This window comes from Salvelinus fontinalis, chromosome 13 (genome assembly GCF_029448725.1).
Source record: "Salvelinus fontinalis isolate EN_2023a chromosome 13, ASM2944872v1, whole genome shotgun sequence".
NCBI classification, from domain to species: domain Eukaryota; kingdom Metazoa; phylum Chordata; class Actinopteri; order Salmoniformes; family Salmonidae; genus Salvelinus; species Salvelinus fontinalis.
The window spans coordinates 21,212,046-21,237,988 of record NC_074677.1 but is presented as its reverse complement, the minus strand read 5'-3'; the positions used below and the strand labels follow the sequence as shown (position 1 = coordinate 21,237,988).

General features: G+C 42.8%; 2 protein-coding genes across 3 annotated transcripts; both read right to left on the bottom strand.

Moving 5' to 3' along the window:
• Positions 1-1,793: 1,793 nt before the first annotated feature.
• LOC129868239 (POU domain, class 4, transcription factor 3-like) lies at positions 1,794-4,319 on the bottom strand. The gene is made up of 2 exons (XM_055942039.1): positions 4,097-4,319; positions 1,794-3,781 (listed from the first exon to the last, which is right to left on the bottom strand). The coding sequence occupies exons 1-2, from the start codon at positions 4,214-4,216 to the stop codon at positions 2,885-2,887; spliced, it is 1,017 nt and encodes a 338-aa protein (XP_055798014.1). The 5' UTR covers positions 4,217-4,319; the 3' UTR covers positions 1,794-2,884.
• A 3,307-nt stretch (positions 4,320-7,626) lies between these two features.
• Positions 7,627-25,877, bottom strand: LOC129868238 (RNA-binding protein 27-like). Of its 2 annotated transcripts, none has more exons than XM_055942038.1 (21): positions 25,657-25,877; positions 24,668-24,786; positions 24,386-24,513; positions 24,212-24,294; positions 23,760-23,950; positions 23,238-23,531; positions 22,233-22,463; positions 21,441-21,602; positions 20,602-20,748; positions 18,019-18,163; positions 17,699-17,882; positions 17,312-17,536; positions 17,026-17,148; positions 16,767-16,895; positions 16,579-16,653; positions 14,261-14,431; positions 12,260-12,364; positions 10,508-10,717; positions 10,217-10,300; positions 9,990-10,106; positions 7,627-9,868 (listed from the first exon to the last, which is right to left on the bottom strand). In XM_055942038.1, the coding sequence occupies exons 1-21, from the start codon at positions 25,716-25,718 to the stop codon at positions 9,782-9,784; spliced, it is 3,072 nt and encodes a 1,023-aa protein (XP_055798013.1). In that variant the 5' UTR covers positions 25,719-25,877; the 3' UTR covers positions 7,627-9,781. The 2 variants fall into 2 exon arrangements, with proteins under 2 accessions (XP_055798013.1, XP_055798012.1); XM_055942037.1 differs by having other exon boundaries at positions 17,026-17,151; positions 25,657-25,876.
• Positions 25,878-25,943: the final 66 nt, after the last annotated feature.

Below are 25,943 nucleotides of genomic sequence, written 5' to 3'. Positions count from 1 at the left end.
GTTATAACCTGCTGTCTCAAGTTATAACCTGCTGTCCCAAGTTATAACCTGCTGTCTCAAGTTATAACCTGCTGTCCCAAGTTATAACCAGCTGTCTCAAGTTATAACCTGCTGTCCCAAGTTATAACCTGCTGTCCCAAGTTATAACCTGCTGTCCCAAGTTATAACCTGCTGTCCCAAGTTATAACCTGCTGTCTCAAGTTATAACCAGCTGTCTCAAGTTATAACCAGCTGTCTCAAGTTATAACCTGCTGTCCCAAGTTATAACCTGCTGTCCCAAGTTATAACCTGCTGTCCCAAGTTATAACCTGCTGTCCCAAGTTATAACCTGCTGTCCCAGTTTAACGTTCTGTCCCAAGTTATAACCTGCTGTCCCAAGTTATAACCTGCTGTCCCAAGTTATAACCTGCTGTCTCAAGTTATAACCTGCTGTCCCAAGTTATAACCAGCTGTCTCAAGTTATAACCTGCTGTCCCAAGTTATAACCTGCTGTCCCAAGTTATAACCTGCTGTCCCAAGTTATAACCTGCTGTCCCAGTTTAACGTTCTGTCCCAAGTTATAACCTGCTGTCCCAAGTTATAACCTACCAAATGAGAACTGAAAATATGGTTTTGACTCAGTGTACACACATGGGTGTGTCATGCCTCCTGTGAATATGCTTTTTTTGTGTGTGTGTGTGATTAGGACACATCTTGAGGATTTCAGAAATGTATCATGTGTTGGGCTAATATGTTGGATAGACTTCGAAAGAGGTTACAGAAGACGAAAATGCAAAGTGTCCCACTTATTCCTAATTCACCCTACAGTATATTGTTTTCTATTTTCATCAACAATATTTTGTTTTTGTTTTCACTTCCCCTTAATACATGCATCGAATTTACACAAGTCGAAACAAATTTGTATTTATTTAAAGCCTATAGATATCCTGTTCCACTTTTACAAAGAAATATCCAATACTAAATTACTCATACAACAGTACTTGTTAATCACGAAGAGTACAAGAGTACAGTACAAGAGTACAGTACCAATAATACAATTACAATGAAGTGAGTTGTTATTAGTTTAAATAATTCTAATAACAGTTTGACATACTATTTCAAAATTCTATTGTTGTATTTTTATTCGTATAATAACAGACTCAACTTGAGTCCAAAAACTCCTTTATATAAAGATTTAAAAACATCTAACCGACTGGAGAAAAAAAAACATAGCTGTACCCTTAATAGTAAGTTAGATAATCACACATTTAAAATCACTGGGTAAAAAACCTACACAGATAAAAGGGGTGGAAAACAATCTGTTATTTTCGCACGGGTTTAAAAGATAAATAGAAGTCTTCAAATCCTTACCTGAAATTGTGAGAGTCACAAGCCTCTATCCCTCGAGTCACGAGCTCCCACACTCTCAGCCCTCCGCACAGCAACAATCCTCATTTTATACCAATATATAATTAATATTGCATCTTCATTATTGAATCATTTCAAACCCCACGAAATACCCCAGTAACACACGGGCATTCGTTGTTTAAACAGTTCTAATTAGGACCAAGATCCTGGTAACAGTGCGTCAAAGAAAAGGAAAACATAAATGATGTGTCTCTTATTGTTATTGTTGCGTGGTGTTGCGTGGTGTTTGACTTTGGTTTATAAATTCAGCACTGATAATCTTTGTTTTCTATATGTATGTGCTATATGATTCCTTTTTAATCGTAGCAGAGCATTGGGAATTCATAAATACAACACGACAAGTTCTCTGTGAAACTCAAGGTTTTACAATGATTTAATTGCCCATCTTTATCTTGAGGCATGATTTATTCAAAGACCACGGAAGAACAAACCCTGAGTCAATATTCCCTTACTCCAACCCCAGAAACGAAAGAGATATTGTATTTAACATAGACTCACACAAATAGCAAAATGACTTTAAGCCGAGGTAAACTTTTTCTTCCTGTGTTTAAATTAAGGGATAATGCTAGGTCTAATTATCTAAAACTGACAAAAACACAAATTAAGCATGTACAATGTAATCCAAATAATCAATTTCTGATTCAACTGAATTTTATAAAATATTCAATGATTTATTCATTTATTTTCAACTTCACACATTTTGTCAAGTGAAATTCAAGAGTGAAGAAAAATACTCACAATATTTCAGTGATACTCCAAACTGTTTTACATGTTCACATCAAAATACGTAATGTCAAAATATAGCAGCTTTCCCATGCCCGTTTGACGTGCCTTAGTTAAAATAGTGACATCTGGAAAATTATTAAAGAAAATCAACTCGTGTTGTGTCATTACTATTGTGAAATGTGATTTTCCTCTTTTGCACACAACTGTGAATTAATTTTTCAACGAAGTTCAGCTAGTTCACAAAGAGAGCATATTCATTTGCAATATGTTTTTTAAGGGGGTGTGTTACACCTATAGAGTGAAAACACATTAATTCCATCCTATACAAGTATGAATCCAAACAGTCCGAGACATACAGTAAACGTGAAAATGTTGGTGTAATTCATTAAATTGTCCAAACAACTAACCGGACTTACGAGCATTCAACAGGACATCTCACATGATAGAGATAGGTCATTTTCTATAGACCTATTTGTTATAGTTATGTGATTGAAGAGAGTTGTGATATGCAGTCAAGTAAAAGCAACAACAACGAAAACTTAATCCAAGAGACCTTGAGCACGACACGTTTCATTCCAATCTACAACAAAAAAACGCCTTTAGAGGACAAAAAAAGTGAACGAGACAACATAATGAACATTTAAATAAATCTATAGAGTCTCGGTTGTAAATTCCAGTCGGACATGATGAAATGTTGATAGATCCCTGTTATCTCTTCAAAATGTCGTATGTTATGCATAATGTTAATGAACTAATGCACAGCAGAATATTTCATCCTTTTCTGTTTTTGCCGTTGGTTGCAAAACCACACACGAACCACGTTCTTTTTAAGGTCCAGCTTTTCAGCAATTGCAGCAATTTTTTCCGAAGATGGACGGGGCTGGATCGCAAAATAGGCCTCCAACGAGCGCTTCTCAGGTGCGGCTATCGAAGTGCGTTTTCGTTTCCTTTCGTTACCATTAAAAAGGTCTGGTTTGCTGTTTTTCTCCCGGTAAGCAGCCTCGGCCTCCTCGAGCCAGGCTTGGAGGACAGGTTTTAGCGCAATCATATTATTGTGAGAGAGGGTGAGGGACTCAAACCTGCAGATTGTACTCTGGCTGAGAGAGCCCACCCCGGGTATCTTCAGGTTGGCGAGGGCTGAGCCAACGTCCGCCTGCGTCACTCCGAGCTTTATCCTCCTTTGTTTGAACCGCTCAGCAAAGGCTTCCAGCTCCCTAGGATCTGACTCCACGTCGTTGACACACGACATTCCGTTGTGCACAGATAGAGAGTGCGGATGACCCATGGCCATAGCCTGGTGGAGGTGACCCATGGTCTGGAGGTGGTGCTGGTGCGTGGTAATCATAGAGGAATCCGGAGCCCCCATCCCACTCACTGAGAGACTGGATGAGATGTGATCCAGAAGATCCCCCTCTAAGCTCTGGTTGAGGTGGTGGTGGTGGTGGTGTTGGTGAGAGGTCAGGGTGGAAGGATGGGAGATGGGCACCGTAGAGGAGTTGGAGGTGCAGGGGACACTACTCATGGTATGGTAAGTCACGTCTGGCTTGAAATGGTGACTCTTGCCGTGAGAGACTATGTCAGCAGCCGCCAGAGCTTCCGCGCGTGCCAGTAGACTCTCATCAAAGCCACCGAAGATATTGCCCTGGAGCTGGAAGCAAGAGTGCGCATACTGGAATCAGTGGGGAATTCTGTCAACTCAGGATTCAAATAAATGTTAAGCACAGGGAGAACCCTCCTCAAAGCACAGGTCATAAACATTAATATGAAAGCAGCAGCTTTGCTTGAATAGACGAGATGATGAGAGAGCGAAAGAGAGGGAGGGGGGGGGGGGTTGTGAGGGAGAACGAAATAAAGAACGAGTACGAGCGGGGAGAAAACAAAGTCCTTTCTGATCCACTTAAAACGTTTTAAATTGATATTTGTTCATACATTTGTGCCTCAAATAATTGACTGAGAAACATACCTGCGGGGCAGGCAGACAAACTCTGCGCATGCCTTCCGAACTCGCGTGCAGGCCAGAGTATTTGGGCTCCTGCAGCACAGGGTGCATAGAGAAATGCTGCTTGCCGTTCATGGTCATCATCTTCGATGCGCACTTTGCAGGTAAGTGGCCCTGACATAGAGGCAGGCTCGGTTCTCTGGCTCGTTGCTGTTAGTGAGCTATTTCCATTGGCAGCGCCTCCCGTTCTGCCTCTCTCTCACCCCACCTGCTCCTTTACTCAACTTACAAGTTACAAGTCATGGGAATGGGCTGGGTGCTGTGCGCAAGCGTGATGCACGGTTGAAAGTGAACGCAATTCAATTACCCATGAAACTAAAAACAATGGGCCTAAGAGGCTCATTATCAGCTATACATAACATGTGATAATAGATTATAAATATGATTAGGCCTATACAATTGTTTGTTCATAGTCTCAATAAACTACTCTAGGCCTATATATTTCTGCTGCATTAACTTGTCGTTCCAGACGTAATATAATGAACACAGATAATATGTGAGGTCTATTTTTATTAATATGTCATGTTTCTTATCAGTTTTTTCCTCGTCAAGGGTAAAACAGGAGCGTGGTAAGCTTCAGCAGCATGGACAGCCCCAGGCTTCTCGAGGCGACAGGTGATTCCCCCACAGTTACATGAGGGAACGGTGCTTCAGCCAGTCTTCAACAATCAGAGGGTGTGGCAAATGAATAGCAGACGTGAAATCTAATACCACACAAATTCTATAGCATTAATGAAATTATAAAATGTGTAGATAAAATATACCAATAGATTAATTCCCTTCAATCCAGTCAATGTATGCTTAGAATATGAAACCACTCTTGATTTATGTACAAACATTTTTTCAAGAGGCAAAAAAGAAACAAAGGTAGATCAAAAAGAAACATAAATACATTTTAAAAAATGGTCACATTAAAAAAGAAAATTCCTTAAAAAATGATCAACATTATGTAACGTTATAGGCCTACATTGATTTAAAAATGTATAGATAAAGAACTAGCGTACTTCATACTTTTCAAAAATGAAAGAGCAATCTATAATAAGATTTCTCTTGAAAATATGATTTGGGTAATTTATTAATCCCATGTCTATCTCTCGAGCAATTACTGATAAATAAAAACAATCATTAAAATGATTAGTTAAGACCTCCCGAGTGGCGCAGCCGTCTAAGGCGTCACTACAGATCCGGGTTCGATACCGGGCTGTGTCTCAGCTGGCCGCGACCGAGAGAACATGAGGCGGCGCATAATTAGCCCAGCGTCGTCCGGGTTAGGGGAGGGTTTGGCAGGCGGGGATGTCCTTGTCCCATCGCGCTCTAGCGACTCCTGTGGCGGGACGGGCGCATGCACGCTCATACAGTCGCCAGGTGTACGGTGTTTCCTCCGACACATTGGTCTGGCTGGCTTTCGGGTTAAGCGAACAGTGTGTCAAGAAGCAGTGCGGCCTGGCGGGTCGTGTTTCGGAGGAAGCATGGCTCTCGACCTTCGCCTCTCTCGAGTCGGTACGGGAGTTGCAGCGATGGGACAAGACTGTAACTACAAATTGGGTAGAAAAAGGGGTAAAAGTACAAAAATATGTAAAAATTGTTTTTTATTAGTAATCAAAAAATATGATCGTCAAAATTATTCTAAAACTGCAGCCTTCCTATGGGCTCATATAGCACCAGGCTAAAGCCAAAAGTATGTTAGTTGAATCTGGACTGACTGAAATAGTGATCACTTTAATGCTGCCCATCCAAAACGACATAGACTTGTTATTTACAGGTATTCCTGATCTTAATCCTTCCCATCATTGCATTGGGATAGGGTCAGTTCAAGATTATCAACGTTGGCCAAATCTGATTACAGGATCTTGTAGATAAGGCACCTACAGTACACACAACAGCAATATTGGCTGCATTTAATTGGAGCAGGTCAGGACAGGGCCTTGCTCTGGTCTCCCTCCCCATGCAGGAGAACAGAGCACCTGTCCTCAGTGCATTAGATCTCATGTGGCAGGCTGAATGCCTCTCCCAGCAGTAGAAAGAGGAGCCAGGCAGGCCAGTGACACAGTGCTTCCATCTGATCCTGGCCACCTCTCCTCTGGTTCCTCAGACAGTGAATAATTCAGCAGCATGGTGGCAGGCATCCATTACCACGTTGGCATGTCCTTATTCATTATAGAGATTAAAACAGGCAAGGTCTTTTCTCACCACTGGACCTGTTGAGTGAGTGAGAGAGAGAGAGAGAGAGAGAGAGAGAGAGAGAGAGAGAGAGAGAGAGAGAGAGAGAGAGAGAGAGAGAGAGAGAGAGAGAGAGAGAGAGAGAGAAAAAACCCCATCTTGGCAGGGTAGACTTTTTGTATACTGTGCAGTAGGCCTATACTTTAAAGGAAGTCTGACTCATTGCCCAGCTGGGCTGCAAAGATGTTCAGAGAGGAGAAACAAACTATGTCATGTATTATTCCATTCAATATTTTACCCCGAATTAAGTATAATGTCCTTCTCTCTCTTATTCTTAGACTTCTTAATAACAGTATGTATAATTAAGTGGTCATTGTGGTGGATTTTTCGTTTGTCATCTGTGTGCATTTCCATTCTGAAGATTGCATCTGACATATTTTATGGATTTGTTTGTATCAAGATGTGACAGCAGCACTCATCTCCCTAGCCTGTGTACAGCTCCAAAGGTTTCCTTCACCAAATGACCCTCCAATTGTCTGTCTCCACTTTGGGATCTGTGGCGCGTGCACGTAGTGCTCATCACCAGGGCGACCGGGGTTTCGAGGACGACGAGTGGCTGTGGTTGACATTTCGTCCCACGGGTAACCCAACAGCGCTTGCATTAAATCAAATAGACTCTTGAGTGTTTTTCACTTCACTTCCTAAAGTAAGGAATGTTCATGCATTATTTATCAACATTTGAATATGTCAAAGTCACTGAAGCCAATTTAAGTTCCTCTCCGTGTTGGAATTCTGTTTTGGTGGGTGGGATGGGTGCCATGGCAAAAGCCCACCCGAGAATGACCCTGTTTTCCCATCAGCATACAAATAAAACTACGTGCCGGTACACTCCAGCATTTTGGGTTTGAGATCAAATGTTTCATGAGGTAACAGTACAGAATGTTACCTTTTATTTCAGGATATTTTCATACATCTGATTTACCGTTAATAAATGAAAGCACTTTATATATCTAGTACCCCGATTTGAAGATGTCACAAGTACTTGGACAAATTTTACTTAGTGTATTCAAGTTTGAGAAAGTTTAGTATTTTGTCCCATATTTCTTGCACACAATGACCACATCAAGCTTGTAACTACAAACTTGTTCGACGCATTTACAGCTTGTTTCGGATTGTTTTCTCCAATAGGAAGTGAATGGTGAATAATGTATCGTGTCATTTCGGTGTGACTTTTGTCAACACTTTTACACGAATGAGGATGCTACCATAATTATGGATAATCATGAACGATCGGTGAAAAAGTTAAGACAATAGTAAAGGAATGACAACACAGGTTTTGAAGGTAATATTCTTTTGGAATGTTCTCCCACCCAGGTAGAAATTTGAATGCATTTCTTTTTTTTGTTGTTGCTTGTGTCTAATTCAAATTGTTTATATTTTGTATTTTGTTTCTCTTCCAAGCACCCCATTCCTCCATCTTTATTGGTAAAAGCAAACATGCTAGTGAGTTAGAAATCCATTTTACAAACAGAATAAATCAAAAATACATCCACATCCCGCAAATATAAACAGTAACAAATCCCAAAATGATTCTTCCAATAAATGGGTTCCATTTCACACTACGATGTCACAGTAGCATCCACATTGCAGTATAAACAAGTGTAGAAGTTTCTCAAAGCAATTTCTGAAATCCCACTTTAATATGTAATAATCCTGTCATTAGATCTGTCCTTTACTGACATGTTCAAGAAAAGGACTGTTCATAAAAGCACATAGCAAACAAGTGTGAGGGTACTGTGCAGTGAAAAAGAACATCTTATTCTTTAGCCTTTTCCTTCTGGTCTTACTTTTGTCCCTTTCTCACATTTCAATTGGCATTTTATTTATTTCCAAAACTAAATATGTTGCCACCTGATATAAGTGTCATGCTGATGTCTGTTAGATGGTATGAAGCAAAGCCTAGGAGTCCAAGAGTAAGCCTCCCACTTTCCACATGTCTCTAATCTAACTCTTTCAATAGGACTGCAAAATGAACAGGGATCAAAATCTGGTAGGGGCTATGGCAACAGAAAACTGTTTTTCTTTGCACTTAAAGTTGAATTATATGGTCTAGTCTTGAGTTAGATGCCCTGGCCAAATATGAAAGAAGAACATGCTCTAGAGTTCAGTATCTATAGATCAGCAGCAGCTATACAGGATTCATTTTTCCTCTCCTGACAAAATGTAAATACAGTATGTAAGGACAAATAATACACACCTTTTTTCAAGTATACACATTCAAAAGAGTATGTTACTTTGCTCATTTCAGAGCCACCAACACAATGCTTCTTGACTTGCAGTGAGTTCTCACTCATTAACACTAAGTGCCTCACATCGAATGGATTAAACTGCTGCCGAATATTGCTACTGTAAAATAAGATCAGAAACTGTGCATGGTTTACTTGTCAGCTCTCAAAACCATGCAGCTAAATCCTGGCAGACATGAGCTGGTAAGAATGTGTTGTGAAGTGACGCAACAAGGGTTCGTTTAACACAAGCCTACCTTAAGTAGGGACATTAAGTACTCTTGCTTGAAAATAAAAATGGGACCTCTTTTCCTGACACAATTTCAACATTCATTCAAATGACAAACTGAAAAAATAACAAAGTAATTCCTATTGCAAGAAAAATAACAAATCTCGTAAAAATGCAGCCTTCTGATTATGCAAGGCAAAATTATATATAAAACCAAATGCTCAGTATACATTCAAACACCATTGTCTACAGATCTCCAACAAGTTTGACAATAGATGAAGACATCCTCATCCAAAGAGATCTTTGGTCTCAGATGACAGAAGAGATGACTCGGAAGCAGAGAAAATAGAGTTGTTATACACCATCTCAAAAGTGCCTAACATTAGTCTTGGTGTTCATATGTGCATAAAGTGGCACCACACATTTAGTCCACAACAAAATACTAAAATAGTGGAATATCAATTGTCTCTCTTTGAATCCAAGATGGAGGCTGTATCTCATTTACATTTCAACAGGGGACGCTGATGCCTTCTGTAAACGTAGCTGTGACAGAGTAGCCATCCCTGGACCTTGAGCCTCGTAATTATAGACAACATCAGCCAAATAAGAGAGGATGAAACCATAGCTTAAATATTTATAAAAATACCTATTCACAGTAGTCATAAATGTTGTACTGATATTATCTGGTAACCACATCGAAACATTTATTTATAACGGTTTAGATTTATCTCAGCAAAAGTGAGATTTTAATAATTATTCAGATGTTTCAAGAGAAAACAGTCAGCCCTTTCAAGCTTCACACGTATCATTAAAGTATAGACTTTGTCTCATATTAGTCCTTACTTCTTCAGTCTCAAAATACTGGAAGCTGGTCTAAAAAAACCTAAAGAAGTGATTTCTGTCAAATCAGCTTGAATTAGTTTTAAAAATATATCAAAGTCCTTCCCACGAAAAAGTGTGACGTTCGTATTGCCTTCATCGCCTCCATGAACGACTCTCATACTCGTCATCCTCATCGTCATCTTCCTCCTCTTCCTCCATAAGCAAGTAGGGGCTGACCTCCTGGAGGAATCACATGAAATAATAATCTTTAGATCAAGCGGTTCATTGAGTGATGATTTTACATGGTTTTCCAAAATGCTATAATAAAACAGGAAATAAGGAGAGAAGTACAGTAACTTACCGAATTGACCTCTTCCTTCGAGTCCTCCTCAGGTTCTGTGGATACGGATGGTGTCTTCGGCTTGAACCATGAAATCTGTAGAACGCGACCCTTGAACTTTGCTCCTTGGTTTGCAGCCTATAACGTGAAAATGATCATGAATGGTAAAATTCAATTAAAACTTGAAAACTTTCTCAGTTATAAAGGCATCAAAATGTTACTGTGTGCATGCCATCTGCAGGACATACATTCTCCGCGTCGCTACGGGTCTTGAACGTCATGACAACACTGGTAGCGTCCTGATCACGGAGCTCCTCTATCTCACCAAATTTCTGTGACAAAGACGAGAATACAGAAACAGCCGTAAGTACCGGTAGAAACTCCTTTACACATCTCTCTGGTAGAAGCACTGTTTTTAGAAATATAATGATTCATGCTTTGTCCCACTTGAGTTCTAGCACAGACTTTTCAATATTCAAATAAGACACTTTGGGAAAATTATACGACTAGCTGGATTTGATAAGGGTGTATTTTCTTACCACAAAGTGAGGCATCAGCTCCTCCTTCTCTTCCTGTGTGACTCCCAGGATAGCGATGGCTCGGGGCCTGTGGTCCACCACCATGTGATTGCCCCCTCTGCCACCTCCTCTGTGTCCCCGTCCCCTGCCCCTTCCTCGGCCCCTGCCCCTGATGCCTGCTGCGTCGCCCACCTTCCCACGCCCGGTTGGTATCAGGCCCAACCGGGTGGCCTGGGGGAAACACAGTCAACAAGGTAATCAGATTACGGAACCCCTACCTGCGGTTACGGAACCCCTACCTGTCCCAGACCTGCTGTTTTCAACTCTTAATGATCGGCTATGAAAAGCCAACAGATTTATTCCTGATTATTATTTGACCATGCTTGTCATTTATGAACATTTTGAAAATCTTGGCTCTCTGTAATTTTCTCCTTCTCTCTCTCGGAGGACCTGAGCCCTAGGACCATACGTCGGGACTACCGGGCATGGTGACTCCTTGCTGTCCCCAGTCCGCCTGGCCTTGCTGCTATTCCAGTTTCAACTGTTCTGCCTGCGGTTATGGAACCGCCACCTGTCCCAGACCTGTTGTTTTTCAACTCTTAATGATCGGCTATGAAAAGCCAACTGAAAATTATTCATGATTATTATTTGACCATGCTTGTCACTTATGAACATTTTTGAACATCTTGGCATAGTTCTGTTATAATCTCCACCCGGCACAGCCAGAAGAGGACTGGCCACCCCTCATAGCCTGGTTCCTCTAGGTTTCTTCCTAGGTTTTGGCCTTTCTAGGGAGTTTTTCCTAGCCACCGTGCTTCTACACCTGCATTACTAGCTGTTTGGGGTTTTAGGCTGGGTTTCTGTACAGCACTTAGAGATATTAGCTGATGTACGAAGGGCTATATAAAATAAACTTGATTGATTGAGATCCACAGCTAACTTCCATTTCTCAACAACACACAGCACGAGGTGCCAGCTGACACTATAAGGTGATGCCACAGATCCACATGTGGAACCAAGCCAGCTGGCCATGTCACCAGACCCCAAACCAAGGTGGTGGAGATGGTGCTACCTGGCATGTCCTCACCAAACAGTGTCAGGCAGCAGCGTCAGTATCCAGGAAGAAAATATAGTGCTACTGAGAACCAGTGTTCCCACAGGCTTGGTATCCATATTTAATGTGTCCAAGGGAACATGTACCAGCAGACTGACTGGTGGCCCTGATGGCTTGGAGCAGAGCACCAACACTCCTCCTCCTCCTAATTGTCATCCCTCCACTTTCTTACAAGGAACACAATCTCAAACTTTAATGACATCAGATGCATCAATGTAGGATCTCTGTTTGGTTAGGATTCATTAGTGGGTGTCCTCTGGGCTTGGTAAGTGCCTGCAGTTTAATGTGCAGAAGAGGGGTAAAGCCATGCATATTTCATGGAGGCTAATTTAAGCACACCATGCTGGAAAAGCCATGCAGAGGGCTGTTGTTAACAAAAATACATTTCTTGTTTCCAACCTGATCCTCTGACATCAAGGATGACATAATGTGACTAGCGACAGACAGAACAGCTGTGGGACAAGGCATATGTTCACATCCAAAGTGATGCCTTTCTGCTCACTTCAGACCATTCTTGTGAAGGTTGCATTTTAACCAACAGTACACGTGTTCTGGATATGCCCAGGCTGCCACTCCTCCTTTAGTATGTCAGAAGACTGCCACATTCCAGAAATGATCATTAGCGCACTTCCCAAATTATGGATGCCCTGTGTACCCACCTCAACCTGCAGCTGACCCAGTCTCCTCTTCAGGTCGGTCGTGTCCTCTCCAGAACTCATCTTCTTGTGGAAATCAAGCTCTGCGTCCAGAAGCTCCTTTTGTGCCTGAGGGAGAGGAGAGCACCATTGATATTATTTTGGGATTTCCACAATGCATGCGCCATAGAAATAGAATGAATACTCTGGTATCTAATTTGGTATTAGACAGAATGTTCTGGCCCACTGCCGTGGGGGAAAACAACCTGAGGTTACCTTGGTTACCCCACAGCAAAAACTTTACTCTTTTCAAAACACAATGTTCTTGTTGTCTGCTTGTTATAGTCAATTGCAAAAAAACATGTAGGAAAAGTACAACATGTCTAAAGATTACTTTCAACATTGCCTGCTCCAGAGTGTTCTTACTACTTAAAAATATGTAATATTTTAGGGCTTCCCTCATGCCCCTTTTAAATGAAGCTAGTAGCCACATGAGGGCTCTTCTGGCAGGCTTCCCTACATGCAGGTCGGATTTTTGACCAGGTTACATGTATATTGGCCTCCCGGGTGGCGCAGTGGTCTAGGGCACTGCATCGCAGTGCTAGCTGCGCCACCAAAGTCTCTGGGTTCGCGCCCAGGCTGGGCTGGGTTCGCGCCCAGGCTCTGTCGCAGCCGGCCGCAACCGGGAGGTCCGTGGGGCGACGCACAATTGGCATAGCGTCGTCCGGGTTAGGAAGGGTTTGGCCGGTAGGGATATCCTTGTCTCAGTATGTAAAAAAATGTAATAAAATGTATGCACTCTACTGTAAGTCCCTCTGGATAAGAGCGTCTGCTAAATGACTAAAATGTAAAAATGTAAATGTATATTGAACACCACATCTTTGTCATGTTTTGTTATTTCTGTAGAACCTAACATAAAAAAATAGACAATAAAGTTGACTCTTTTACAATGGGGGTTAATGGGAAAGAATTATTGTTTCCTCCAATTTGTGGGCGTGGTCAAAGGGAATTACTTCTTATGACGTAAATAGACTCAGAGTACAGAAGGGGCTTGGAGCCTCTAAAGCCCAGTTTCAATTGGAACTTTGAAGTCAACCCAGGTTGAGCTGACCTTGGTGGGCTAGCTCAAATTGCGTTTCCATTCCCTCCGGGAATTAGAAATGTAATTTTGCTAGGTAGCCAATTTGTGACTGTGCAGGTGGCTTCGCTAATGTTGCTAGCTATCTAGCACCCCATACTCCTGCCAGTGCCAGCCAGAATCATAGCCATGTATTTAAGTTGCTAACGCTAGCAAAACGGTTAGTGTCGTCGCTAGCATAACAGGCTAGTTAGCTTAATTCCTACCTTGCTTGCCGTGACATTGGTTATTAGCTAGCTAGCTAACCAAGCAAACTAGACGACAGGTTTGATATGTAGCTAGATTTTAATTTGACCTGGCCGGATACAATTTCTTTTCTCTCAAGTTAGCTTGCTAGCTTGTTTCAACTGATTTGCTAGCTAACGTTTGGTAGCTAGCATTAGAAGGCTGACTGTTCTTGTAAAAGTTTGTGTAGCGACAAAATGAAGGATCCAGCTAAGGTGGTAATTTGTGTAATGTCTGACTGTTACAATACTGCTTGTCCATGTGCTAGCTAACAGCAACAAGCCCAGACGAGCTAGCTAAATGTGTCAGCATCCAGCAGTGATTAGCTGGTGGTTGCATAGTAACGTCGTCACCAGTTGTGAAACTGGGCTGCGCTGGCCCGGGTTTCCCCCGACCCAGCTCGAATTTGAGAATTCCATTCGAGACAGCTCAAATTTGCCCTAATTTTAAATGCCAGTGGACACAGGGCTTAACCCTGACAATTTGACTGGTAAACTCATGGGTTTACAATGGCTGCCTGGTATTGTGATGCAATCATTTCCATGTTAATGTAAAATGTTCATTCAAATTATGATCAAGTGCATGCAATGGAATGTATTTTTTGTCATGTCAGTTGAGTTGATTCAACAAATCACAGAATATGATATGGTAGGTAGACTTACATCTGTCTTAGTCTTGGACTGAGCCGTGTTGGCTGTGGAATGGGAGGCTGGGTTCATCTCGTTTTGAAGCTGGGAGATCTTGTCGGTCAGATCCTTCAAAGTCTTCATAATGTTGGCCCTCTCCTCTGGCTTCAATGTGGCCCTGTTCTTTTCAAGTCTGTTGATCAGAGCCTATAGGAGGGAGGACATGAGATTAACTGACTAATCAATGTAAGACGAGCAGGGTATCCAGGACAACACCCAGGGTCTCTTGGTCTAGAGGTGTCCTTGTTTTGATAGCGACAACACGATGATGATCACAGAATGTGGTTTATTTGCGACTAAAAGGAAAGGTGGTGATGGTGGCATCCTTTAAATTAAGTCGGAAGTTTACATACACCTTAGCCAAAATACATTCAAACTCAGTTTCACAATTCCTGACATTTAATCCTAGTAAAAATTCCCATTCTGAGGTCAGTTAGGATCACCACTATTTTAATTATGTGAAATGTCAGAATAATAGTAGAGAATGATTTATTTCAGCTTTTATTTATTTCATCACATTCCCAGTTGGTCAGAAGTTTACATACACTCAATTAGTATTTGGTAGCATTGCCTTAAAATTGTTTAACTTGGGTCAAACGTTTTGGGTAGCCTTTCACTGTCACGACTTCTGCCTAAGTCGTTGCCTCTCCTTGTCCGGGCGGTGTTCGGCGGTCGACTTCACCGGCCTTCTATCCATCATCGATCCATTTTTCATTTTCCATTGGTTTTGTCTTGTCTTCCCACACCTGTTGTCAATCCCATTCATTACCTGTTGTGTATTTAATCCTCTGTTTCCCTTCATGTGTTTGTCAGAGATTGTTTTATGTCAAGTGTTGTTTTATTGGTGTATAGGTGCGCGACGGGTCCTCGTACCCATTTTTATTTGATGTATGTATATTTCTCGTGTTTGGAGCATGTCATGGACATTTATTAAAAGTCTCCATCTACACTTCGTTTACTCTCCTGCGCCTGACTTCCCTGCCACCTATACACACGACGTTGACATTCACAAGCTTCCCACAATAAGTTGGGTGAATTTTGGCCCATTCCTCCTGACAGAGCTGGTGTAACTGAGTCAGGTTTGTAGACCTCCTTGCTCGCACACGCTTTTTCAGTTCTGGCCACACATTTTCTATAGGATTGAGGTCAGGACTTTGTGATGGCCACTCCAATACCTTGACTTTGTTGTCCTTAAACCATTTTGCCACAACTTTGGAAGTATGCTTGGGGTCATTGTCCACTTGGAAGTCCCATTTGCGACCAAGCTTTAACTTCCTGACTGATGTCTTGAGATGTTGCTTCAATATATCCACATCATTTTCCTTCCTTATGATGCCATTTATTTTGTGAAGTGCACCAGTCCCTCCTGAAGCAAAGCACCCCCACAACATGATGCTGCACATGATGATGCCCGTGTTTCACCGTTGGGATGATGTTCTTCGGCTTGCAAGCATCACCTCAAACAGTTCTATTTTTGTTTCATCAGACATCAAAAAGTACAATCTTTGTCCCCATGTGCAGTTGCAAACCGTAGTCTGGATTTTTTGTGGCGGTTTTGGAGCAGTAGCTTCTTCCTTGCTGAGCGGCCTTTCAGGTTATGTTGATATAGGACTCGTTTTACTGTGGATATAGATACTTTTGTACCCAATTCCTCCAGCATCTTCACAAGGTCCTTTGCTGTTGTTCTGGGATTGATTTGCACTTTTAGCACCAAAGTACGTTCATCTCTAGGAGACAGAACACGTCTCCTTCCTGAGCGCTATGACGGCTGCGTGGTCCCATGGTGTTTATACTTGCGTACTATTGTTTGTAAAGATGATTGTGGTACCTTCAGGTGTTTGGAAATTTCTCCCAAGAATGAACCAGACTTGTGGAGGTCTACAATTTCTTTCTGAGGTCTTGGCTGATTTATTTTTATTTTCCCATGATGTCAAGCAAAGTGGCACTGAGTTTGAAGGTAGGCCTTGAAATACATCCACATGTACACCTGCAATTGACTCAAATGATGTCAATTAGCCTATCAGAAGCTTCTAAAGCCATGACATCATTTTCTGGAATTTTCCAAGCTGTTTAAAGGCACAGTCAACTTAGTGTATGTAAACCTCTGACCCACTGGAATTGTGATAGTGAAATAATCTGACTGTAAACAATTGTAAAAATGACTCATGCACAAAGTAGATGTCCTAACCGCCTTGCCAAAATTATAGTTCGTTAACAAGACAAGTTAATGACTCCAACCTAAGTGTATGTAAACTTCCGACTTCAACTGTATGTAGTATAAGCAACCATCTTACCTTTTGACATTCAATCTGCTTCTCCAGCATCTCCTGCTTCTTTTTCCTCATGTCCTGCTGCAACTTCAATGTCTCCTGAAACAAGAATAAAGCAAACAATTATTTACAGTGTAATTTTGATTTGTGTATAAAAAGCTATTGACTGACTATGAAAGTCATTCAAAATGCAGACGGCAAAAATTACTTGCCTGCTTCTTTTTCAAGATCTCCTGTGCTTCAAGTGCTTTGGCAGTTTTACCAAGTGACTTGGACGCTCCCTTGTGGACTGTGGAGCTGTAGGGCCCCTTCTGAAGGGCCACAGAAGTAGAGAAGAGTGCCTAGGACAGGAAGAGAGACCCTTTGATTACTACCTTACCCCCGTGTCAATCTACTCTCTTTGCCATCATACAACACCATGCTGTAGCTCTGCATAGGGGCACTCTCAGACCAAATGAGCTGACGGCTTACCGCTGCAGGGTCTGCGCTGGGGTGCAGGATATCCAGTTTGCCTCCAGCCACAGCTCCAACACCATGTTTGGACACCGTCTTATTATTCAGCACATAGGCTCCGGGATTGTGTTGCTTGATTACCTGCTGGTTTATACAGAGATACATAAGAGTCATGAAAGAAATGTTGATCACATCTAACCTGGAACTTTGAACTTCTCCATTCAAAATCAAAACTACTGTTAGAATGAATAAATGCTTGGCCAGCTAAAAAGGTTTTAGCAGTAGTGAGAAGTGCTCTGTCCACCTTATGAACGCTGGGGTGCTGCTGCCCCATAGCAGAGCTCTGTCCATGTCCGTCCCCCTGGCCCTGACCCATGCCCTGTCCCTGCTGGGTGTTGGCCTCTCGGTGCCAGTACACACGGATGAAGCGGTTGTTGAGCACCGCCTCAGTGCTGGAGATGGCCCGCCGTGCCTCCTCGTTGGCTGTGTACTGGATCAGCGCTGCCTCGGGGTCGCCACCAAATACCACCTATTGGAGGAGACAGGTCAGAAAGTAGTAAACGGGAAGGCCAGAAGTTATGTCCCTGATCACCATCCAAAGTAAAATGCATGTACACACCCTAACATTTATTGATCTAAGACTCATTGTTTAGTGGTACACAGGGTTTCAAGGTATTGTCAGATTTCTTACCTGAATGTTTACGATGGTACCAAACTTGCTAAAGTGCTCATTCAATTTGGTGATGTTGTTGAGATCTCGGGGGATTTTGCGAACTTCAAGCTTAGTGTTGATGTAGTGATTCTTCTTGGGGAAGCCCCCGTGTTGGGGCTTGTTGTTGGGGAAGTTGAGCTGGTTGTTGGCCTGGTAGTTGGGCCTGGAAGAGAATGAGTTATTCTTCTTACTTTTTATAGGTATTTTCTTAAAACTGTATTGTTGGTTAAGGGCTTGTAAGTAAGCATTTCACTGTAAGTATTCGGCACGTGACAAATACAATTTTACAATGTTCTTACTTGTCCATCCAGGGTTTTTTGGGCAGTGGACCCTCTGTGGGCCCCAGGGACCTCTTCCTACTCTCATGCTCTGTGCTGCTGTAGCGACACACACTGCTGGGGACACTGGCCACCGCCGGCTCTGTCTGGATCACGATGTTAGCCGCTGGGACAGGAGAAACACATCGTCATTCATAATGACAGCTCGAATCTGTACCGCTGTATCTGGATGACACTGAGGGTACGTAAAGGCAGGATTCATACACATTTTGACAGATGCTATCGTGACTTTTCACCAAATTCCCATGACCAACAATTGGTGTAGTCTACGTACGTATAAAAAAAAAAAGCATGAATGTGGATTGGACGCTGAGTGACTGCTCTCTGATCCTATGTCCTGTCGTTGTGCAAGGCACTTAAACACCACAAAGTAGAATACCTGTTAGGCAACTGTATATATAAAATAATGTGGTCAACCCTCAGTCTGGAGAGCTACTTCGTGAGCAGGCTTTGATCCAGCCCTGCTCAAACACAGAGTCGGTCTATCAAGGTTTGGTTGAGCAGCTCATTTCTAAAATGTGGGTAGTTAAAGGGGGACTGGAATAAAAGCCTGGAGGATGGTTATCCACCCTTTAATGTAAAACACTGCAACATTACATTAGCTCATTCAAAAATATCAAAGGTCAAATGGCTATGCTAGTGGGTCTGGGCGATATGGAAAAATACCATATTTTTCAAATGTTATATTTTTGAATAATAAAGGTTGTAAATATGCTTTGAGTATCTTGGTCTGCGGTTGTCAGGCCGGTTGGACTTACTGCCAAATTCTCTCAAATTACATTTGTAGAGAAATTAACATTTTAATTCTCTGGCAACAGCTCTGGTGGACATTCCTGCAGTCAGAATGCCAATTGCAAACTCCCTCAACTTGAGACATGTGGCGTGACAAAACGGGACATTTTAAAGTAGCCCTTTATTGTCCCCAGCACAAGCTACACCTGTGTAATGATCATGCTGTTTAACCAGCTTCTTGATATACCACACCTGTCAGGTGGATGGATTATCTTGGCAAAGGAGAAATGCTCACTAACAGGGATATAAACAAATTTGGGCTCAAAATATGAGCGAAATAAGCTTTTTATGCATATGGAGAATTTCTGGGATTTTTATTTCAGCTCATGAAACCAGCACTTTACATGTTGCATTTATATTCTTGTTCAGTTTAAATGTATTGAACATTAATTAATTTGCCCAAGTTTATCGTAAGACATGAATAGAATGCATCAGTGATTCGCATTTCCTGCAACTTTCTGAAGAGGCCACAAGAATGCCACTGTGTCTGTGTGGGGCACACCTCTCCCACTGTGTCTGTGTGGGGCACACCTCTCCCACTGTGTCTGTGTGGGGCACACCTCTCCCACTGTGTCTGTGTGGGGCACACCTCTCCCACTGTGTCTGTGTGGGGCACACCTCTCCCACTGTGTCTGTGTGGGGCACACCTCTCCCACTGTGTCTGTGTGGGGCACACCTCTCCCACTGTGTCTGTGTGGGGCACACCTCTCCCACTGTGTCTGTGTGGGGCACACCTCTCCCACTGTGTCTGTGTGGGGCACACCTCTCCCACTGTGTCTGTGTGGGGCACACCTCTCCCACTGTGTCTGTGTGGGGCACACCTCTCCCACTGTGTCTGTGTGGGGCACACCTCTCCCACTGTGTCTGTGTGGGGCACACCTCTCCCACTGTGTCTGTGTGGGGCACACCTCTCCCACTGTGTCTGTGTGGGGCACACCTCTCCCACTGTGTCTGTGTGGGGCACACCTCTCCCACTGTGTCTGTGTGGGGCACACCTCTCCCACTGTGTCTGTGTGGGGCACACCTCTCCCACTGTGTCTGTGTGGGGCACACCTCTCCCACTGTGTCTGTGTGGGGCACACCTCTCCCACTGTGTCTGTGTGGGGCACACCTCTCCCACTGTGTCTGTGTGGGGCACACCTCTCCCACTGTGTCTGTGTGGGGCACACCTCTCCCACTGTGTCTGTGTGGGGCACACCTCTACCACTGTGTCTGTGTGGGGCACACCTCTACCACTGTGTGTAGCGATTAGCGATGATGCTAGCTAATGAAAACAATCTTCTGGTTGATGGAAAGGTTTTCCCAAAAACCTTCTCAATTAAATGCTAACTACAAAGTTTAGGATATAATTGCATAATTTCACAAGGCCCTATACTTAACTGGCAGAATTTTATCAGGATTATGTTAAATCAGTCCAGTGGGTATTTGTTTTTAAAACTCTACCATCACATGGGCGCTACAAAAAACACTGCTAAACAGCCTCTTGGATAGGTGCACAATTCAACTACAGTAACTACACTCCAAAATCTAATATTTTACCCTGACCTCAAAAGTGGTCTACGGATGTGATTTAAGCATTGCTGTGGACTTAGAACATCCAATTTATTTTTGGAAAAATCTAAATGGAACCAGGTAAAAAAAAATAAACAGATTTCATAGCACCCTAAATACAGAAGTCCTCATGTTTACTATAGGGTAGGATCAGAAAGAAAGCCCAAACTAAACCACCAAAGTAAGACCCACATGTGATACCTCTGGATCCCTGGCCATCCCCGGAAGTGAGGCCGATCAGGTTGGGCCTCTGGGTCTGGATGCGGGGGATGAACTGCCTGTACTGGGGCCGGCCGGCTGCTGTCATGCCTGGAGACTCTGGGTTGTAACCCTCTGGGTCATAATTATCTGGCAATACAAGGGAGAACAGACAAACATCATTACAAGAAGTCATTGTTGACCCAAATAGGTCTATCCATCACAACACCTACTTGAACTATATGGCTACACTACAGGGAGAAATAAAAATACAGTTCTAGTATTGAACTCAATATTATACAGTCTGCGTTTGCTCTATAATGTTCAATGGCTTGGGACTCAATAATGCATGCACTAAACTAGAGCAACTAAAAATAATATTTCAATTGAGAGTAGTGAAACGCACCCCATTTTAATTTCCTCTCTTATGTGGGCAGGACTACTAAAATAGAGTTTTTGCACTGTCTAATGTGCAGCTTACAGGAACAGTGGACTTAAGTTCAACAACAGTGCAACCCTCTGGTCAAAAGATGCTACTGCACCCTAAAGAAACAGCGAGATCATGCAGGCCAGGCAGTAGCACAAAAACAAAACTAACACCCCAACTCAAAAAGGAAATAATTTGCAACACATGAATGAACCATGTGAACATAAATACTTTAAGACAACACCATTTCTATGTCCTTCCACACTACAGTCAAACAATACCATTTGCTTCACATGGATTTGAAAGTCAGTGTATGTCAAAAGAAAACAAACTGACAAAAATGTGAACAATATGGGAGCTATGCTCATAAAAGTACCACTTTGCCAAGCTTATTGAGAAAAGCATAGCTGCTTACATTCTGACTGAGAATATTGGGGGTGTAGAGAGACAGAAGAGGGAGGTGGTGGTGGTAGAGGAAGAGGAGGAAGTCCCACTCCAGGCAGTCCTAGAGAGGACGCAGAACTCGTCCCTGAGTGCTTGGGAGTTTCTATCCCACTTGATGGTATCAATGGGGGCCCTATGGGAGATACAATTACAAGCTGAACCCAGTAAATAATTGACACTGGTCATTTACCTAATAAACTCCTGAACAGAATAGGCTAAGTACTGCAGACATAAACATTAAGTATAGGGTGAGTACTAGTGAGGGTAAGACAACAAAGACAGCTGTTTCCCTGAGGTGTGTTTCTATGTAGCACAACAGAGTCCTTATTACATGCCATTTCTCCATGGAACAGGCAAGCCTTGAACAGGGAAACAGCTTTCTTCTCATTGATACAAACACACATCCATACATCCTAAAATGAGTCATCCATAGAACTTGTCTTTATATCTGTGCCATTGTATCATCTGTGACAGCATGGGCAGTGCCATTGAGGCTACAACCCATAGGAATACCCACCTAGTTGACTACTTTAAAAAATGGTGGAAGCCCTCAATGGCAATGTGCACGCTAAAACGGGTTATATCCATGATGAGTCCTCCATCTCTAGGCTCTCACCACATCAGGAACTAAAGCTAGGGCCCTGGGTTTTTCACGTGGCCTGACCAGGAAAAACTCTTGGCCTTAGCCTATGTCAAACAATGACTGGTGAGCATTCCGGGTTCAGTGTTGAGTTCCTAATTGGAGAAACATAACATTACTCACCAGGAGGCGGCATAGGGAAAATGCCCGGTGGGGGCGGCTGGCCGTGGGGGGGCATTGGCATCCTGATGGCCGGGGGTGGCTGGCCGTGGGGGGGCATGACCATGCGGGACGGTGGAGGCATGCCAGGTGGAGGAAACGGAATCATGGCGGGCAGCGTGACGTCGTCCACGATCAGAGGATCATTGCCGTGATCAAAGGGACAGAGGTCACCACGCACACAGAAACCTTTTTCTGTGGAAGACAGAGACTGATCAAAATTCCATTAAAAAGATATATGAATGGTTTCTTACTGTAAATGCGCTCAGCAAGATGCTTGCCAATAATAGCTTTTCAAAAATGTAATAGAGAAATTATATCAGCCCAAATGAGATAATCGGTTTGGCAACCTTGACAATTTTTGTTTACAGTTCCTGACAAGATCCAGGCTCTTCTCTGAACCCTCAAGGTGGGGTGGAGTGAAATATCATTGCTGTTGAGACTGTTGGATGAATATAAACAGTGTCCCTCAGGGGAAGGATGTTCAACTTGGGTCATTAGCACAGCTTTAAATCAGGCAAACACACTACTGAAGGTTGGAACACAACCGATTGCATTTAATCCATAAATAAAACACAATCGACTGGTATTTTACTAAATATTTGTACAATTTGATTAGAGTAGACATAAGCTTATATGTACCCTGAAGCACACAATGATTAGAAGGCCATGCGAGGCACCTGCTTCCATATTCAACATCCGTTTACACGTTTTTGCAAGTACAAACATTACATTAGAACTTATTTTGATTATTGGTAAGTTAGTCTTGTGCCTTTCATTCAAAAAAAAGATACATTATATATGTATACTTTTTTTAAATGGTTGTTCTTGTAAAAGAGAACGTGTCCTCAATGACTTACCTGGCAAAAATAAAACCCAGATATTGTTGCTAGATTCACAGCAAATCTGTAACATCTCATATCATAATATAGACCAGAGTGAAATTAGACCATTTTAGTTAGCCCTTACCGTCATAGTCACGGCAGCGGTGCTTGACTGAAGTGCCCTTGTTGAACGGCTTGCCCTCCCTGTGATTAGAGTAGTAATTAGACCAGCTCTCTGTAGTGCTGTCGGGCAGGTGAGCGGGTGCTACCACGGTAACAGAGTTGGGGACTGCTTGGCCCCCGGAGGAGGGAAATGGGTGCTGCTGGGGGGTAGGTAGGAGGGGCGGAGGGTGCTGGTGCTGTTGGGTTACCAGGGACCCAGAGGTGGAGTTGAAACTCTCAGGCTCCTTTCTCTCCACTTCAAACTTTGACCTGTAATCTGTTTAACATACACAAAGAAAAGATTGAACCTAAAAGGACACTATTTGCAACATTACCCAGGAAAAAAATACATTCTCACCAGAGGGCATTTAAGGACCCCCCAGTAAAAGTCCAATCAATACGCTAATGTATTTTGTTTGTTCTTAGCAAAGATTTATTTTCAACCTTTCAGGTTAAACATTTGAAGTAAAGCATATATCCATGTCCGCGCCCCTGTGAGTCTCACCTCTCCCTCGGCTGTGCTCCTTGTCCCTGCTCTTGCCTCGGCTCCCACTTCGGCTCCTGCTGCGACTGTAGCTGCGCCCACGAGAGTTGCCTCCGTGCCGGTCATGCCTCTCCCGGTGGGAGTCGGTGCTTTTACCGTGGCGGTCCATGTCACGCCGCTTGCGGTCATCTCGTCTGCGGTCACCACGTCCCCTGTGTGGTCAGGCATGTAGGTTGGTCATTTAGCAGCACTTTTTATACAGCACTGGAACTCAAGGAGTTTCCTGTCTTTGTGGTAATCTGTACTATTGATGTGACTAGCATTTCAACAACAACTAAATTGTGTCAAAGGTGCAGTCCATTAGACTCAAGGGCCTAATCAAACTAACATCTTGACCCCAGAGAGCTTCATCACTGTCAAGAGGAACTCTTGAGAACACCAGGAAACAACAAACATATAGATTCCAGACTCACCTTGATTCGTTTAAGTCAGAGCGGTTTCTCAGTGGACTTCTCCGCCTCCTGTTATCCCCCCTATCCTCTTCTACATTTTCAGCCTTAAGAAAACAACAATAGTTAGCTAGGTATATCCCCACTATCAAAGACTGCGACATAATACGACAGAGGAAGCTCAAAAAAAGCCCTTACCTCAACAGCCTCCTGTTTTAACACAGGGAGTTTGGGCTCCTCTTTGGGAACTTCCTTAGGAGGTGGATTCCCCAAGTAGTTTTTGGTGGTCAAACATTCAAAGAGCTTATCAACAAAACCAGTGGTTTCTGCAATAGGGAAAGCATCGAGGCATAAGACTTTTATAAACATTTCTCTCAAATGATTTCACAGTCAGTCTATTACATGTTTACACAACGAAAATACTAACGTTAGTTGGTGAGATGCAAACCAACACTGACATTAAGGAGTTATGTAGCCTACCTTTTTGTAAAAAGACATCCAGTTGATCTGCACAAAGTGCTTTCAACTCTTTCTCAGGTTTGTCCTTCTTTACCAAAGCCACAACATAGTTGGCTAAAGCAGAGGGGTCCGCCTCACATCTGCAAACGCAAACATTATCCATATTACTCAACAGGGTTTGCATAGTTCCCAACCAGAGGTACTAGGATACCTGTGGGTACTTTCCCTATCCACATGGGGTACTTTAGAAGACCATAGGATACTTGTAAAATGCCCATGTGGGGTACTCCGGGCAGGGCAAAATTCAGTTGGTGGTGCAGTAACCTTAAAGGTTGGGAAACACTGCATTAGACAATATCTAGCTAGAATCATTCATTTGTAACCAAGAGAGTTGTAAGGAAAAAGTTTAGGTTTTTAAGGCAGAAGGTTAGACCCTAATCTCGTGCTACATAACACATATGACAACACACACGTAGTTACATCAACTTGGATGACATGCTTCTTAACTGGCTTAGTTAGCTGGTTGGCTAAATGCTAGACGTCACTGCTAGCACTGTCTAAGGCCGGGTAGATGCAGCTAACTTAGCCACTACATGTATGATAGGATGTTAAACTAGGAGTAGACTAAGTAGTTACACATTCATCACAAGCCAAACGTGCTGTGCAGCCATTCATATAAATAATTCACCTTGATTGGGACGATGTTGATTCAGTTGAGCAAGCTAGCTTTTAGTTAGCTGGCCAAGTTAACTACTGTAACGTTAGCTACTTAATTAGTTAGCTAAATTGCGGCAGCGACAGCAAAACACATCTAAAATGTTATAATCAGATTAGTGTCTGCAATTTACCCAACAAATCTGATATGCAGAATGTGTAACGTCGCATAATTGACAGAACAAACGTGAAATGTGTATTTTTATTGCCATATAACAAGTTAACGTTAGCGGTGGCGTAGCTAGTGCTAACTCGTGCAATCTAGCTAAATGTCATTTCAATTCATCAACACTCACATTGGCTCCAGGAGTTTTGCCAGCCAAGACTTCAAAGCTTCCACATTTTCTATGATCATCATGAAAACGACTTAACAATACTGACTACAAGTTCAATGTGCGTTGTGGTATTCCTCCTTTCATCGTCTATAAATGTGTATTAGGCTTAGCTAGGCCTTCAATAGTCACTCCACCTGCAGGTCGGACGAATTGCTTTACGTTCAAACACAGGCATTGCAACTTAACTGGCAATGTCGTAAACTGATCAGCTGGCCACACTAAGATTGGGGTTTAGTGCTATCCGGGAT